Below are 18941 nucleotides of genomic sequence, written 5' to 3'. Positions count from 1 at the left end.
CGTCCCTCAGACCATGTGGTGGGCTGGACTATATTGGGGTGGGGACCTGAACGAATTCCTATGCCCCACAAATAACTCAGAGATGCATTTTAAATAAAAGGACACATTCTACTCATGTAAAAACACGCTGATTCCCAGACCGTACGCAGGCCAGCTTGAGAAGGCGATTGGGCCGCATCTGGCCCCCAGGCCTTAGGTTGCCTACTCCTGGGACTCTAGCTGGTCTCTGGAACCCTTGGCGTTTGGATCCTGGACTGTTTCTGGGTCTTGCTTCTCGTGTTGCCCCCATGTTTAGACTTTGGGTTGGTGGAACTGTCTCAACCTGAAGCCCTGAAGACTCCTATCAGGCTGCCTATTTCGTCTCAGATTTCATGACTTGCTGACTATGAGAGTAATATTTAGGTAACAGACACATGCAGCGCTCTCTCTCTCTCTCTCTCTCTCTGCTTTCATGAGATAAGATTATGCGGAAAATCTTCAGAGGTTGTTGATGGAAGTCTAAAACATTGTATAAGATAAGAAGTTATGTTAAATGACTGTTGGAAATGATATGCTATATATGTATATATATATATATATAAATATTCTGCACCTGAGCCTTCCAAACAGTTCCTTCACAAAATGAGAGCGAAAGGGGTGTTACAGTGAGGGTTGTTACAGCTTGCAGTTGCCAGCTTTGGTAATTCAGAATCATAAAAGATAACTGGAGGGAAATTTCATACATTTCATCTATTTTCCAGGGGCAGAGATCCCATTACAGGAAATGTAATCACACACGGCAATGTTTGTAAAATATATACCGGCTTTAATACTTTTAACAATGGAGACAGTATTTATCTTGTCTCCAATATTTATGTCTCCACGTCCAAAGCCTTCTAAATATGCCTGCGTGGTTTTAATGCTCCTCATTTCATTGTGCTTTTACTGTGTGGCATATCCTGAATTAAAGAGACCACTCTTCACTTAAACTGCACCAGAATCCATGTTAATTTCCTACTGCTTTGTAACTGCTTGAGCAGTTGCTTCCCAGAGGAAGGCTGCTGAACTAGCTGGTCTTTGGTCAGGTCTAGCAGGGCTCCTCTTCTGTCCATCATAAGAAGATTGCATCTGTATGAGGTCACATCCGTATGTTGTATCCAGAGGTGTAAATTCAGGATTGGTTTCAGGGATTGCCATTTGGGGGCACCTACTAAAGACCATGTACTGGCAGGTGCCACTTTACAGACCTTTGGAATGCCCGTATTCTGCTCCTCCTCCTCCTCCTCCTTGCTATTACTGCTTGTTCACCTGACCCCTCCAAGCCTGGATAGCTCAGTTGCGTAGAGCGTGGTGTTAGTAACACTAAGGTTGCAGGTTCAATCTCTGTGTGGGACAGCCACATATTCAAATTGGACCAGATGTTCATCGGGGTCCCTTTCAACTCTACAAATCTATGAACTGTTCAGGACAGCAGCTAGCAGGAAAGAAAAAATTAATATGTCAAAAATCTCTCTTTAAAAGCCCTGCATTTAAATAGGTATTTTTGAGTACAGTGGTACCTTGGTTCTCAAAATTTAATCCATTCTGGAAGTCTGTTCCAAAACCAAGACGTTTCAAAACCAAGGCACACTTTCACATAGTAAGTGATGCAAAATGGATTAATCCATTCCAGACTTTTAAAAACAAACTCTAAAACAGCAATTTAACATGAATTTTACTATCTAAAAAGACGATTGATCCATTAAATGAAAGCAATAAACAATGTACTGCGCTTACACAATCAATTGATCAGTAGCTGAACTGGGTTCCACACAGTCACAAAAACAAATTAACTGAAAAGCCTTTTTTAAAAAGCGCAAAATAAATAGCAAAAACAAAAGCACCAAATACAATCTCCAAATATCACCTTAGAACACTACCATCAGAAACGGAAGGATTGAATTACAATGGGGGGACGCAAATTAGCAGTGTAATATGAAACACAGGGGGACTCAAAATGGAGCACTTTAGGCTTCTGAAAGAAAGTTCAAAAACCGGAACATCTACCTTCAGTTTTGCAGCGTTCAGGTTCCAAGTTGTTTGTGAACTAAGCTGTTTGAAAACCGAGGTACCACTGTATTTTAATCTCAAAATACACATTTCTTAATGGATTTTACCACTAGGGGCTGAACCCTCGCTCACTTTGCTCACGAACCCCACCCACCTCCCTCACCAATGACACCCACCCCCTCCCCATACTCCTTGCCAAAGCAAACCCCCCTCCCAATAACTTGCCCAAACCACCACCCCTCCTCTTAGTCCTTGCCAAACCTCTGCTCACGGGCCTGGGCTGCTTCCCGGCTCCCTTGCTGGCCTGAGCTACCCTCAGCCTGCCTTTGTCTCCAGTTCCTTCCTCCTCACCCTCAGACTTCTGTGATGGCCCATCAGGTCTGAGAGCCCTGTTTTGCACCACACTGCACTTTGCAGTGCCACCTGCCAGCCGTTACGCAAACTGCAGTGTGATGACATCATTAGGAAACTATGTATCAGGAGCAATAAAGCATACCTTTCTGCGACTGTAATCCTAAGGCCCCTTGAAGGGCATCACCAGGGTCGTAGGATATGTTGGATCTCCCTCTCTGAGGTCAGGGAAAGAGAGAGCTCCAACCACTGCAAAGGAGATCCAATATCTGACCCCTCTCTGCACCTCTGCAGAAACTTTAATGTTATTAGAAAGGGGAGCATGTCTTAGAGGTATTAGGCATGTCAGAGGGGAGCATTGGAAATGGCTTCTCTGTCCCCTTGGCCTATACCCAGACCTGAGAAAAGAACAGAGGGGTGCATCTGCCCTGAATCTGCCCTGCTAACAAGTGCCTTGCAGGGCATTGGAAAACCTGGTTTAAAGGTGTTCAGATTGTGCACTGAATGTATTTTTTTCTCAAAAAAAATTCCACGTGTTAAAATACATTTCAATGCTGTTTTTGAGTTGAGAGCTGCATTGTAAAAATAAAAAAATAATCAGAGAAACGTGAAAACCAAGGAAAAACTAGATTCCTTTTTTTTGCACATCAGTTGGGGAGGTGAGCATCACATTAAATGGATCCCTCCAGCATCCCTAGTTCCAGCAAGTAGCAAGAACAAGGTGGGTCCATTCAGGAAGGCCCTCTGAAGCCTAGAGACAGCACAGCTAAAATTACTTAATCTTCGTTTGCATCTGTTGCATCTCCAGGAACCACATTTCCAGAATGCAAACAAGCAGGGTTGGAAGATTTTTAACTTGATTCTCCACGCACACCCCATTGGGAGTTTCAGTATTATTGCTTTCTGTGAAAGTGGACAAAGGTTGTAAGCGTTATGAGGTTGGTTTATATGAGCTCTTCCTTGAGAAAAAGCACTTTCCTGGCAAATTTGCACATGCTCATTCATGTCTGACTGACGGTGCAATTTTTATTGTTTCGGAGAATGTTTTTGTTTTTTTATTTAAAAAGCTAGTGCCGCAGGGAATGGGTTTGTTCTGATGAAGCTGCTTATACCATCTTGTGTCTGCAGTTTTTTAATTTTTTTTAAAAAAGGTGGACCACAGGGTATTTAGGCGCTAACCTGAACACTCGGATTACAACTTGATTTGCAGTACAAACACTGGGTCGTGGTCTTAGAGCTTGTCACAGTTCTTGGGCACTGGAAGCCATAATAATGATATTAGCAGAAGGAGATCACTGAGTGAGTGGATCCACTATGCTGTCTTCCCAGCAGGACTGCTCCCCTTCCCTGGTGGGACAGAGTTGCAGGAGGGCTTTCAGGACCTCCCTGTGACCCAGCAGTAGACAGAGGGATGCTGCGCTGTCAGAATGGAATGTGGATGCTTGCGGAGATAACAGCCCGGGACTCCAGCCTGTCTTTTACAGGATTTATTGAGTGCAAAACTTATGTACAGTGCAGAGGTTTCAAAAGCATGTCTGCCTCAATCGCTAGCAGATTCCAGAAGTGGTCCTCACCTGTTCCCCCTCCAGCAGAAAAACCCCGGAAACCCCCTCCTCTTCTTTTCCTTTCCTTACGTGGAAAACCTTCAGTGTATCTGAAGAAGTGTGCATGCACACGAAAGCTCATACCAAGCTCATACCAAGAACTAACTTAGTTGGTCTTTAAGGTGCTACTAGAAGGGAAAAATTTTTTTTGTTTTGACTATGGCAGACCAACACGGCTACCTTTCTGTAAGTGGAAAACTAAGCGACGGAAACTGCTCTTTTCTCTCTTTGGTAGCAGCCTTTGGGCTTCTCTCTCTCTCATCTTCCGTGTCTCCTGAAAGTTTCTCTCCCCTGACTCTGATGAAGTGCAGCTGCTCATCAGATGAGGCGGCTCCCTGTACATTCCTGTCTCCCCCCGCTGCAAACCGATCCCTGACACGCCCACATCATCGGAACTTCCAGCCACGTCACACCCCCTGGTTGACCAATTGGGTTAGCCAGGTGGCGTGGCTGCTGCCGTTTAAATTTTGGTGCAGCTGGGGGGCAGCCTCCTTTTTGCCTCCTCGTCGGATCACCCACCCCACCCACCCTCTTTTTATGCATTGCTTGACTTTGGCCTTGCTTTGGACTAAGGCCAGGCGCCTTATGGTTGGGGCCAGGTAGGAATTTTTCCACTTGGCAAATTGGCACCAGTCATTTGGTTTTCACCTACCTTTGTAGCAAATTGTCACAACTTTGTAAGGTTAGGCATTGGGTAAGCCTGGTTCATGGAAAAGGAGGTTGTTGCCTCTGCCTGCCCCTCCTCATTAAGGGTCTTCTGTTAAAGGGATCCAGGGTGTGTGGATCCTGTCCAAAGCCTGGGCTTGGTCTAGGGCCATTCCACAAACCCCATCAGGGACCCTGGGGTTGCTCTTAATTGATGTATATCAATGGGCTCCCCCTATCGGTGGTTGACCCTTAAGAGACTTCCTGCGGGCATGCAGGACTCAAGATATAGTCTGGTTTTACCCAATGCCTAAGCCAAACCGCTCACATCTGTAAGCAATAAAATTGTGGCCTTATTTATCCCATTAACTCAAAATATTTGTTTCTGTGTGTTTATTATCTAAGGGGAATGGTGGGGTCCCGGGCCTCGCCACGCAAGTGAGTTACTGGCACTTACTGGGAGGAAGAGGGGGGGAGAGAGGAAAAAGCAGGAAGGTAGGAGTAGGGCACCCCTTTTCGTGTGTGTGTGTGTGTGTGTGTGTGTGTGTGAGAGAGAGAGAGAGAGAGAGAGAGAGAGAGAGAGAGAGAGAACCATAAAATATTAGAATAATATTTGGCAGGGGGGGAAATGGCCTGGGGAAGCCTCCCCAAAATAATTTCAGGAGGTTTCTTTTTTTAAAAAAATAATCTTAGTCTCAGCTATTAAAAAAAAGAACATTGCAGGAAAATGGATGCACTTTCCCAACAAATTACTCGCATCCTACCTAGGTCATAATGATGACATAAAGCTTGTGCATGACTTAAATTGCTCTTCAGGCCAATTTTCTGACCCCCCCCCCAAATGGAGCTTAAGTAACAAATGAGTCTTCAGCACAGGGATAAATTTAATGAAAAGATTAGATATTAGTAACTATATTCTCTCAGAAGTTAGAGGAAAGAGCATGAGGGTTCTTATTTTTTTCTTTTTTTTCTTTTTTGCTTTTAGGCTCATTTCAACTTTAAATTTTAAAAAATATTGATTCATTAATGGAACAGGGGTTGGGGAAAACAGGTGAGGGTGGGAAAGGACAGAACCTGTAGGATGAAGAGCAAAACGTGAAAGAATGTAGAAGGCACTAGGTGGATCTGTAATGGACTTTTGGTAGCCCTGCCTTTGAGGGCAACACTGTGTATTTACTTTTTAGGTAATAACTGAAGTTGCTTGCTATTGGAATCAGGGTCAAAACTTATGGGTTTTTTAGAGAAGTTGGGTTACATTGACTGAGAGCTGTTCAGCTGTGGAACAGTCTCCCCCGGGAGGTTGTGGACTCTCCTTCCTTGGAGGTATAAATAATAAATTATTATTATTATTATTTGTCTGATTTTTGAGATTAATTCTGGGATATGTATGCCCTGTTCTGTAAACAGCAGCTGATAGTAACACCTCAATCTAACTTGGTTTTTTTTTAATGCTTCACGGGAAAATGCCTTCTACATTGTACTTAATTTGGCAGAGAAATCAGATAACTTTGGGGAGAAAAGTAACAGTTAACGGCACTTTAAGCACCATATTTTATGACTGTACTTTATTATTCTTTTGAGGCTTGTCAGGGTTAAGAAGCAGAAACGGCATTTTTAGTACATGTTTTATCAATCTGTTTTACCCTGCTCCACCCACCGTTAGGATTAGAATTAATTAGTCTTTCCTTTTTAATACACCATGAAAATTTAACGAGAGGAGGAAATTTCCTAACATGCATTCATTTATTATTTAATGGGGTTATATCCCACTTTTAAAGCCACAAAGTGGCTTACAAAATGCGCATCAAGGCGTAACCAATTTGGTAGAAATTAAAGCCATCTAAAGCATTTGCTTCATAAAGGTACTCAAAAGCCAGCAGAAGCACAAATCGCAGAGCATAAAATGAATGTGCAAAAACAAGACAATTTAAGAGGCAGGAGGCCATCAACCCAATGAGATGGAGCCCAGGGTATCCTCTTGCTCATGAAAGGGTCTTCCATGAGTGGATGGGCACCTTTTTGGGGATCTAATCCAATGACTAAAAGTCAAATGGAAAAATGATGAACCCAAAGTGCTAGATCTCTGGAGCCCACTGCTTTTGCACAATTTCAGAATGTTATGTTGCGTTCTGTTCTTCTAATTTGTACTAGTTTTAAGGACTTTTTCACCTGGCCCAGAACTCGCCATTTTGATACCCTCCAACATTTCTCTGATGGAAATAGGGACATCATTTGTAAAGTTCTGTGCTTTTAGACCAGCTCAGGTGTACAGGAAGCAGGCTTATATTGAGCCAGACCATTGGTTAATCTAGTTCAGTGTGGTCTACATTGACTGGAAGTAGCTCTCCAGGGTGCTGAAGATGCCAGCAGTAGTGGATGGTGGGTCAGCTCAGGTAAGGTGGCATTGCTCACCTGTCTTCCCAAATCCCAAGACTTGCTGCAGGTTGATGAATAGGAGAGGTGTGGGAAGTTCATCATGGTGTGAACGCAGCAGTCCACAATTTGATGCTCCTGTTGCTTTGTCTGGACCATGCCGAGCTCACCAGTCTCAGGAACCAGTAGAGATGCTCCCCACTCAGAAGGCAGGTGAAGAAGGCCACCCCACTGGCAACTCCTGGATATCAGGGATTGAACCTGTGACTTTTTGCATGCAAAGCAGATGCTCTGTTATTGAGCTTGAGGCTTCCTGTCTCTTCATGACGGTTCTTGACTGGAGAAATGTGTGTGTGTTCTTCCAAAACACAGCAAGAAAGCCCATTTAGCCACCAATTTTGAGCTCAGAAGGCTGAGCATGTCTACTCATGCAGGCAGGATACAGAAAGAATGGGTGCCTTCGTGCAAGGAGAGCCAATGTGGTTTCCTTCAGTTGTTTTAGGATTACAATTTGTAAAATCTCCTTGTGTACTTATTAGAAAGAAGATATGAATCTTCTCTCCACCTTTGCAGACAGTTGTCTAGGTCAAGGAACCCCTCTACAGTTCATATTCACTCACCATATGGCTCATTATGAAGTTCTCCAAAGAACTGAGGAATTACATGTAAAACAAAGAGAAACATTGCTTATTTTTCAACCAAAATTATTTTCATGCACCCTTGGATTGATTTTCAGTTTTTCTGTTCTGTTGGCCTTCTTCTTCTTCCTCTTCCTCTTCCTCTTCTTCTTCTTCTTCTTCCTCTTCCTCTTCCTCTTCCTCTTCTTCTTCTTTCAACATAAGAGCTCTGACATGTGTCTGGTTAAAATCATTTGCATGCACTTGCTCAATTTTATTTAAAAGATGTTTTGCTTCTTTTCCCTCTATTTGTAAAATTGTACATAGGACTCAAATGAAGGCAAGTAGGGAAATCATTGCTGTGTGTGTGAATACTGTGATTATCGACCATCATAAAAAATCAGCTAGGTTTTTGTTTTGGTGGGGTTTTTTTATGTCAAAGTATTTGATTTCAGAAGGGAAAACTTTGAGTAAAGTACGTGTTTTAGAGTCACGTGCTTTTAGAAAAGTTCTTGTATGTTTAATAATTTTGTGAAAGGGGTGATTGCTGCATCACAAGAGCAATTTAGCATTTTGTACATTTTCTGTTGAATATGAATAGCAGAGTAAGTGGGTGATTAAAACATGTGAATTGCACAATTTGTCAGTTAACTTTTAAGAAATGTCGGGAAAAATGCACGTTCTCATGCCGTTTGGTTTTGGAATTGAATATGAACAAGAAGTAACTCGAATAGGGCGATCCTACTCAGAAGTAAGCCTTGGTGTGTTCAATAAGTTAAAAAACAAAACAAAGTTTACAGTGGCATATATCAATAGCCAGCAAAAGTCATGGTGAAATGAAATATTTTCAGCATGTGTCAGAAAAATGTATTCGCCTTGTTTCTGGGGGAAGACTATTCCAGAGAGACTGTTCCACATTGTGGGCTGTACAGAAGCAGATCTATGTAGCTATGTGGGTGTTAGAGCTATGTGATCTTACATTAGAGATGAAAAAAGATTTTGCAGTGAGAGAGAGAAAAGATCAAGAGGTTGTAGAATAAGGAATTATTATTTTTTGCTAAAATGAAGAATTTTTCTATGTGTTCCTGAACCCGAGGACATTTCAATGGCAGCCACAACACATTTCTAGAATTAGGATGCAGCAGTATCATTTATTTAGTCAGGCTCCAGCGGTAACCTCTTCCTTTTCTTCCTTTCTTTTTTCCCTAACACACGCTCTGCGACGTTGCTTCTTTCTCATTTTAGTTTTATAAGAGTCATTATTCAGAAATGAAGCATTTCGCCTGTCTTCTGTGGAAACAGAAATCAATAATTGCTTTAGTCAGTATTTTTAAATGAACATGGCAAGATACTTCATTAAGCTATAAATGCCACGTTACGGATGCTTTTTCAATAATAATTAAAATGGATAATAGCATTTGGAGTGGATACTTGTCTCGGAGAAGGGGCAATGTTGTTCGTAGATAAATCAGCTATTTCCAGTGATACCACTACAGTTCTGTGTTGTTGTTGCTTTAATTAGAGATGAAAGAATTTTGTCCTTTCATGGATGACTCTTAGTTCCTCTGCTTGCTAAAGGTCTATTGGTCATATTGCAAGTAACCTATCTCATGAGTGCTATATCAAGCGACTTTCTCACCCTGGTGCCCGCCAGATGTTTCTCACTACAAGTCCCATCAACCCCAGCCAGCGGAGTCAAGGGTCAAGGATGATGGAGGTTGTAGTCCAAAGCATATGGAAGGAACCATGATGAGGAAGGCTGCTACAGAGTGAGAGAGCGTCATCCCTTCTTTCTATGCTTTCTGGCACACCCAGGCCATCTCCAATATTCTTGCTAGGGCGTAACTATTGAAACATAGAATCATAGAATCATAGAGTTGGAAGAGACCACAAGGGCCATCGAGTCCAACCCCCTGCCAAGCAGGAAACACCATCAGAGCACTCCTGACATATGGTTGTCAAGCCTCTGCTTAAAGACCTCCAAAGAAGGAGACTCCACCACACTCCTTGGCAACAAATTCCACTGTCGAACAGCTCTTACTGTCAGGAAGTTCTTCCTAATGTTTAGGTGGAATCTTCTTTCTTGTAGTTTGGATCCATTGCTCCGTGTCCGCTTCTCTGGAGCAGCAGAAAACAACCTTTCTCCCTCCTCTATGTGACATCCTTTTATATATTTGAACATGGCTATCATATCACCCCTTAGCCTCCTCTTCTCCAGGCTAAACATGCCCAGCTCCCTTAGCCGTTCCTCATAAGGCATCGTTTCCAGGCCTTTGACCATTTTGGTTGCCCTCCTCTGGACACGTTCCAGTTTGTCAGTGTCCTTCTTGAACTGTGGTGCCCAGAACTGGACACAGTACTCCAGGTGAGAATAGGACTTGATTTCATGGTCAGCCCCTGGATTCTTTTCTGCAATATCGCTCATGTGCAATAATCCCACTTGCACCGGATTTTTCATAAGGAAGCCCTGTTTGAATGCTACTGAACACCCAAAGACACTGAAGGCTGGGCAAGTGAATCAGGCTGGAGGGGAAGAGGGGCAACACACATGTTTCATCCTATCATGTTTATGGGTTGCTGCAGGGACAGGCGCTATTTGATCTGGTCCTGTGTGACTTTGCTTCCAAACCACTCAGATCTGGCTTTCAGTATCCTTAGCAGAGCGATTTAAGTTTCCCAATGAATTTCAACTAGCTTCAAGTTTTGGAGCGAGTGACTATTCAGAGTTCTGACCTTCTGAGCCCCAATACCCCAAGAAGCACCTTAGACTATGTTTTGCTTTTCAGTGTCTTCCTGTTTTATAAAACTGCACAGTCTCCTCACAAAGTCATTTATCCTAGGCATAAGAACCAGGAAACTCACCTCTGCCTCTGTTTGCCCTGTGTTGTCAAGGGGGTGAATCAGTGGTTGAAATGAATGAAAAGAAGTGAATAACCTTCAGGCCAGGTCAAGAGATGTTGACTTGTGCACAGGGTCTCTGTTCACGTAAACAACTGTATGGTGGTTATCCTTGGTTCATAGTTTCTAAGACAATAAAGTTGAATGAGCCGGGGTAGGTAGCAAAGGGTTATGACTGGAAACATAGAATTCCTTGTTTGTATAGAAACAAGTTTTCTCCATTCCCAATCACAAATTGTTCAGTCCTGGTCCAGAGGATTCTTACCGCCACATGTCCTGAAGAAGTTAAAAGATATCTTCAGGATATTTTATCTGCGTAATACTGTATCTAAAAGTGTTTTGGTTTTTTAAATGGGCTTCTGATTAACCATGTTGTTTCTGTCGTTTGCTTTTCTTTACAGCACCAAGGAAAAATTGGAGTTAAATTTAATGTTGGAACAGATGATATCGCAATTGAAGAGGTCAACGCAATCATTAATGATGGGAAATATCACGTAGTACGTTTCACAAGAAGTGGTGGTAATGCCACATTACAGGTGGACAACTGGCCAGTTATAGAACGCTATCCAGCAGGTAAGGATGTAAATTCTGACAGTTGGATTTCTGGCAGGGAGGGGGAAGGAGAAACAGTTATGTGGTGGATTTGCTTGTGTAGGTACATGGGATCTTGGCTTCTTCCAGATGTGTTCTTTTTCTGCCATAAAAAAGTTAATGTTTTGTAGACTGTGATAATGACAATTCCTAGGTGAAGCAAACAAAATAAATGTGCAGAGTGTCTTTGAACTACATTTGACACATGAGTGAAACTGAAGTCATGTAGATGTCAACGCTTTGAGAAAACAAAGTGGGGTTTTTTTAAATAACAAACCAAAACCTTTAATTATTACTATACTCGTATATTCAGATGGTGGGGGAAGGCTTTGGCAAAAGCATCACAATATGTCAAATTAAATAAATAATCCGCAAGTGGGTGTAGAGAACAAATTTATTAACGAAAGCATTGCCTGTGCTTATTTTATAACCAACCTTCCATAGCTTGTAGAGATTGGGCAATAACAACTTGTATTAAAGGGAGCACAGAAACCAAGAAGCGGTGCCTTGAAAGAAGAATGGAATTGATTTTAAGAGCATTCGTTTAAACACAATAGCTGTGGCCCACTAACCATTTATCCTGCAGCGGTCTCATCAAAGCCAGCCCAACCTACCAAAGATTGTTCGCAAAGATATGGAACTTTAATTCTCACTAGGTGAACGGTCGACAGACCATTGATTATACCCGGTATGGAGAATTGCCCTAGGTATGCAAATAGTCTTGGGAGGTTGTGTAAGACCACTAAAGCTAGGCGTCATATACTTTAAAGATGGTTTTCATATCCTGTGGTTGGCTTTCAGAGTTCTGCAACAGGAGCAGCCTGCCTGGTGGGGCAGAACTGCCAGCAATAGCCTCCTGGTAGTGGCGGCTCTGCTGCTTCCTGGGGGCAGGAGTGGTGAGGTGATTGTGAGGTCAAGGCTGTGTGAGTGGAGTCAATCCAGCACTCCTGCAAGTGCCTTTGCACAGCCCCAATCTTGCTGTCACCTCACCCCTCTCCCTCCATCAGTGATATGTCTGCTGGGATGCTATTGCTGCAGTTCCGCCCAACTGGGGTGCACTATTCTAAGGACACTAATCCAGAGGCCACTGGAACCATTTGTCTCCCTTGAACAATCAGGATCTATAATGAAGTTGACATTCCAACAATCAGAAAGTGGAATGGATTGGATTCTCTGATCCCTGGCAAGAAAGGTAGAGGTTAAGCCAGAGGTCTCTCAAGTAGATAGGCATTGTGGTTTGTTGACATGTCACTCCATTGCTGTATAATTCCTCTAGTCCAGTTATTCCTATTACTATTTAACCAATCACAATTTTCTGTACTCCAAAATGCTTTGCAATTGACACCATGTCTGTCAACCCTTGAGAGGGAGCTTAATGTTGTTCCCATTTTACAGATGGAGAACTGAGTGCTTCTGTTGACTTGACCAGGCCAACCTGTAAGCACATTGCTAAGCAGCAGTTTAAAGCTGAGTTTTGCAATCCTCTGGACCTTTATTTACTTAACAGGGTTATAGGCCACCTTTCAGGGTTATGCCCTCACAAAGTGACAGCTGTACACGTGAATATCATTGACACACCAAGTAATATAAATTATCAGGAAGCAGCATCTTGGTTTTGTAAGTCCAACCGAATTCAAAAGCAGCTGAGAATCACATAACCAAACTCACATTAAGGAAAGCACTTGAAGAACCAAGTGTAATCCATTTGGAAGAGTTTCCTTGGGCAGCTTGGCGATAACTAGGACCTGGGTAACTCTAGTCAGGGTCAACCACTATGGTTAATTTTACAGCAGCTGTACCAAGATAGTGACAGGTTCAGGAGCACCTGCAAGCTACACACATAGTTCTTCAAGGGGAGTGCAGTTCATCCAGGCCAGGCATCATAACTCCATCCACAGTTGCCAACTTCCCAACCCACAATACCCCATCGTGTCTGAATCAAGTTCTTGCTTGTTCACCCTCACCGCCTTGTCTGGATTAAGATTCAGCTGTTCCACCTTCATCTACCCCAATGCTATCTCCAGATACTGGTTCAAAGGTTCCACAGCCTCCCTGGGATTTGATGATGGAAAAATGATTTCTTCCAGCATTTTCATATAGATATTATAAAGCACAGAAGACAAAATGGAACCCTGCAGCATTCACACACCAAAGACCATGGAGATGAACAAGACTCGTTCAGCACTGCCTTCTGGAATCAGCCATCCAGAAAGGACTGGAGTCACTGAAACATCAAGACCTACTAAGACCAGCCCTCTCTGGTCATTCCAGAAGGATACCAAGCTCAACAAGAACAAAAGCCACTGAGAAGTCCAGCAAGACCAATACGGTTGAACTTCCATTGCCCATTCCTTTGTGTATCCATGCAACCAAGACTGTTTCTGTCCAAAAACAAGGGTGGCATGGACTGGAAAGATCCTAAATAATTGGTTTCCTTCAAAATTACCTAGAGTTGAGAGGTGACCTTCCTCTCTAATATTTTCCCTAACAGGGAAGATTAGAGACTGTGTGGTTGTTAGATGTTCAGTAGGATCTAGGCTTATTTTCATTAGCAAGGGTCTGCCCAGTGCTTTCTTCAGAGAGCACCCACTCCCTCAAGGACATCCACTTGCTTCTGACATCCAGGTAACCCTTGCAACCTTTAATGCTGGTGATGGGCATGGATCTAGACAGCAGGCCTCAAAGTTGCAAGCTCTGCTTTGATTGCTCCACAGTTTGTAGCCTGGATCTCAGGTGTCTGTGAGAGGCCTTCAAGAGGTTGTGTCCAATGCAGGGTGGAACTAAAGTTCCTTCTCCCACACAGTAGGTGTTTGTGCTGCCGTGCAACAATGTAGGGTTGTTGTGCTATGCACTGTTGGAGCCCAGTTGGTGCTGGAAGTTTCCAGATTGTATACTAACCGCATTTCATATGTGAACATGATGAGCTCTGCACTGTGCATTAAGTTCAGCTGAGGAGAAGGCATGGAGTGCATTTATGGTGTCTTTATTAACTTCCTGCACATGGTCTGAGATTCTCTGTGGGTTTTTTCTGTATAGGTGGGTGGGGGGGAACAGGGGCATGTAGACATCTGAAGGCACTGAAAGAGACCATTTGGGGCTAAAACACTGTGTGATGAAGCATCCTTAGACTGACAGATAGTGTTCCCAGAAGATACATTGGAATTTGGGTTGTGTGTATACAGTATGCGTGCAATTATTGACCACGGGAGCGGTGTGCAGCCCCTTGGATTTGCTACAGTACCCGTGCTGGTGGCAATTGCAGTGATGGCTCAATTCTTGCTCATATCTTTTTAAGAGGAATACCTGGAAACTTTCCATAGACTGCTAAACAAATGTTAGCAGCCTTTGTGTTGATTTTTAACAATCCCCAATGCAGCTACAACTGGGCTTAATTAAAGCCACAGTTTCAGCCATAACTCAGAATCCCCCTGTGCATGTTATTGCTTGGCTCAGCCCAATCGTTCTTGGTATTTAATTTTCTTTGAGCTTTTATCGGTACCATCATGTTGCCTTTGTTCATGGCATAACAACAGGAGCCAGTTCTTGGTTTTCTCCCACCCGTCCCTGTCTTGATTTAACACCATTTTCATACCTTCTTGTTTTGGGATGTGTGTTTGTGTTTTAGATATTTGAATGTTCTTGAAGAGCATTTCTAGTCCTCTCTCTCTCAAATTCCGTATTCCCTATCTCGCTTCCCTTTATGGTGTGTGTGTGTGTGTGTGTGTGCGCGCGCGCATGATATGCACATAGCCACTGACCTGCATTCCACTGTTTACAGTAGGGGTGCCCGATGCTGTGCCCCCCCCCCAGACTTTGCTGGACTACAAGCCTGATCATCTGTGACCATTAGCCATGGGAGTCACAGCCTAGCAACTTCTGGACGGCACCCCAGATTTACAGCATGCACCTTTAAATAGCAGTGAACATGACAGAGCCCCTTCTACTGATGTCCTGAATTCTATCCTTGCTGTTGACCTGCACCTGCTCCCTCCCCAGACCTTTTCACCTATTACTCTCCACAGTCTGCTGCCATTCTTCCATGGACTGACTATAGTGGACAAGCTCTAACTCACTTTCCATTAAATGCCTTGCTCTTAAGCCACATTTCAGCTATCAAAGAACACTGTAGCTGTAGGGAATCCAGAATTGTTGAACTCTAGGGATGCAACGGAAAGGGCACAATGGAATAATAATCTCTTGTCTCTAGAATTATCTGTAGTTGAAGGGATGTTGAAAATCACCATTGCTCCCTTAGAGTAAAAATACCTCTTTGAAGTCTGTTGAGAATAGAAAATCTGAGGGGAGCGGGGAAGGATGGAAAATATGGAGGACAGGAGTTCCCGTACCCAACCATGGACTTCATCTTCCTTTTTTCCAATGGAAAAAAATGATTGGGGGGGATACAAAAATAAAATAAAATCCTGTAGAATTATTTTCTCTTTTGAGACAAGTGCATTACTTTATAAGATGCTTTCCTCGCACAAAATTTGTATGTTTGCTTTTTTCTGAGTATATAAAAGTGTTTAGTTTTGTTGTCTTTTTGGTCCCTATCTCTCCTTTAAATCGGAACCAGTAAAGGTGTTGAATGTCCTGTGTGAGTGTCTGGAGGTGCTTGGAGGATGAATGGTGGCTAACAGATTGGGGTTGAATCCTGACAAGACAGAAGTACTGTTTTGGGGAAACAGGGGGCAGGCAGGTGTGGGGGATGCCCTGGTGCTGAATGGGGTAACTGTGCCCCTGAAGGACCAGGTGTGCAGCCTAGGAATCATTTTGGGCTCACAGTTGTCCATGGAAGTGCAGGTCAATTCTGTGTCCAGGGCAGCTGTTTACCAGCTCCATCTGGTACACAGGCTGAGACCCTATCTACCCGAGAGTGGTGCATGCTCTGGTTATCTCCCGCTTGGACTACTGCAATGTGTTCTACATGGGACTACCTTTGAAGGTGACCTGGAAACTACAACTAATCCAGAATGCAGCAGCTAGCCTGGCGACTTGTAGTAGCCACCAGGACCATATAACACTGGTCCTAAAGGATCTTCACTGGCTCCCAATACATTTCCGAGGACAGTACCAGCACTTTGAAGCTCTAAATGGCCTCAGCACAATATACTTGAAGGAGGGTTTTCTTGCCGTTCCCTCACTGCGAGAAGTGAAATTACAGGGAACCAGGCAGAGGGCCTTCTCGGCAGTGGCACCCTCCCTGTGGAGTGCTCTCCCATTAGATGTCAAGGAGATAAAGAACTACACAACAGTTAGAAGACATCTGAAGGCAGCCCTGTATCAGGAAGTTTTTAACATTTGACATTTTATTATATTTTTATATTTTTCTGGAGGCCTCCCAGAGTGGCTGGGGAAACCCAGCCAGATGGGCAGGGTATAAATAATAAAATTATTATTATTATTATTATTATTATTATTATTATTATTATTATTACTACTACTACTACTACTACTACTCTGGTCTCCCAGGTCCTAGTGCAATGCTTTAACTCCTACACCAAACCGCCTCTCACCAACATATCTTAAAACCAAATTATGCCTTGCAGATGTTCCTCTAGTAAGATTCACATCCATTTGTGTGCCCGTAGTTCATTTTGGCTCTGGTTTTCTCTGCCTGTTTTTTTAAAAGTCACTTGTTGCCATGGTGTTTTAACTTATCTCCCCTACCTGCTTCTGGGTTTAATTAAGAATAAGCAAGATCAGCAGGTTAATTAAGACGCCTCTTCATTTGAACTGTACAGCTGATCCCTCCTTCACAGACACTGAAGAAATTAGGCGTTTATCATCTAAGCTTCCTGCAGTAGCAAACCTGATTAATTCTCTGCTGAGGCAAGCAGACTTCTTCACCTGCATACCATTTCAAAACCTTTTGTTACAGGTGTGCAATTTTTAATTTGGAAACGTATGAGAAACATATTGTCGAAAAGGTGTTTTGTGTATTTTACGCCTTCAGTTCTGCTTTCCTTGGGTCGCATTCAAGTAAATCCTGCTCTGAGCTGACCCACTGAAATTAATGAACTTTGGTGAGTCATGTCCATTAATTACAATGGGTCTACTTGCGAGCAGGACTAGTGTTGAATGCCATCCACAGTACCATCAGTATTGCAACTTCTGGAATTTATCATCCGTATGCTTCACTGTAGAAATCAAAATTCTTCACCAATAAGAGCTAGTGACACCTTGTGCAAATTAAACTCATTTGCAAATCTTCAGTGGGGATGAACAGGCCCGGCTCGTTCAGTTCTGTTTCTGAGCTGAGCCTTGACTCTGCCCTATGGGTATTTTGGAGAGGAGATTTTCAAGAAAGCACACCCCAGTCACTCCTTTCAAGGCAATGCTATATAGACAAGAGATTTGGGTACACAATAATGTTTAAAGCCGAATCAGAGTTAGGGCAGTGATTCCAGCCCTCGCTCTGGTTGCTTCTGGATAAAATAAACTTCTTTTTAGTTTAAATATTGAGACCAGCAAGTATGCAATAACGACCAGTAGTGGAGCAAACATTTGTACAAAGCTCACCCACCCAAAAAATACTTTGCAGCAACATTGGGGAAGACCACTTTGGCCAAGGTTTTACAGCCTTGAAGAAGCAACTGGCTGCTTTGCACCTTCCTAATCTTCCTCTTCTAGCTTGTCTTCCATTAAGAATGATACACCTTCAAAGGTTTTCAAATCTTTCCACCCTACAGACTTCTTTTTTCTTGCCTCCGTCTTTTTTCTTGCCTCCGTCTTTTTTCTTACCAAGGAGTGACTTACAGTCCCTTCTTATCAATGGGCTTTATTAAAGTTTCTTAAGTCAGTGTGTTATTTATTTATGTTTGATTTGACAACTTATCAGCTTCCTTCTGTCTGATAATGCTATATAATGTTTCTTTAAGTCAGGGGAGACAGGCATTTGCTCCCCACCCCACCCACCCCCCGGTTTTGTAGCTGTGGGCTTTCCCCTCCTTTCTTTCACATCTTCCCCTTTTTCATCTTGGAGAACCTGGTAAAAAGCGAAGGCTTATCGCTTCTGAGATGCAACAGATTCTGTAATTAAATTCAGATTTTAATAAAATGTGCCGTGTGCTCGCCATTGCTCTGCCGCTGACAGATTCCGCCTCCTTTGGTTAAAAAAAAATATGACATAATGCTGCTTCTTTGTAAGAGGCAGGGAAATGTCAAATGAGTAGCGGCGCTCCCAGATCTGCTATAAAGCATTTAGAAAATGCAGAGTCCTTTTAAAAGATTCATAACAAAGCATGGTAAATACAAGAACAGAAGAACACAGTTTTAAGAACTTGAAGTATCTTCGAGCAGTTTCCAAATATTCGGGGCTGAGGGGGAAGCGTGTCTCAGAGCCCTCTTGAGATTGTAATATTTTAGATTGCAGGTGGGAGACAGGCTGTGCGTTTGACTGCTCTTCTGCATGAAGACTCCCTTGTAATGGGAAGAAAGGGTGAAATGAATAGCAGCGATTCTCTTTTTTAGAGAACAAGATCGCATCTTGTTAGGCATCAAGCCCAAAGGGTGCCTTGAACTGTTGACCTGAGAGATGGCAGAGCCACGGCTGGGAAACATTATATATTTATAACCGCAAAGAGCAAAGTTTTGTTCATTTATTAACTTCATACCAGACTATAAAGGCCCATTTATTCCAGTATGCTGTATCCTGCAGTGACCAAACAGAAGCCTCTTAGAAAATTCATAAATGGGGATTGGGGGCAAAAGCATACCCTCCAACATTTTTCTAATGGAAATAGGGGTGTTTTATTCAATAATATTAATTGTAATATTGATAATTTTATTATTTGTTCCCCGCCCATCTGACTGGGTTCCCCCAGCCACTCTGGGT

General features: G+C 43.0%; 1 protein-coding gene across 32 annotated transcripts in view; it reads left to right on the top strand.

Moving 5' to 3' along the window:
• NRXN1 (neurexin 1) overlaps positions 1-18941 on the top strand; it is a 976383-nt gene that overhangs the window by 817443 nt on the left and 139999 nt on the right. For all 32 annotated transcript variants that reach the window (XM_053383596.1, XM_053383588.1, XM_053383593.1 and 29 more), the window contains one exon: positions 10918-11089. In XM_053383596.1, the coding sequence (XP_053239571.1) occupies positions 10918-11089 (172 nt within the window). The remainder of the gene's footprint in view (positions 1-10917; positions 11090-18941) is intronic.

This window comes from Podarcis raffonei, chromosome 3 (genome assembly GCF_027172205.1).
Source record: "Podarcis raffonei isolate rPodRaf1 chromosome 3, rPodRaf1.pri, whole genome shotgun sequence".
Classification (NCBI taxonomy): Eukaryota; Metazoa; Chordata; class Lepidosauria; order Squamata; family Lacertidae; genus Podarcis; species Podarcis raffonei.
Note: the sequence above shows the minus strand (reverse complement) of the source record. Positions and strands in the feature narration are given on the sequence as shown.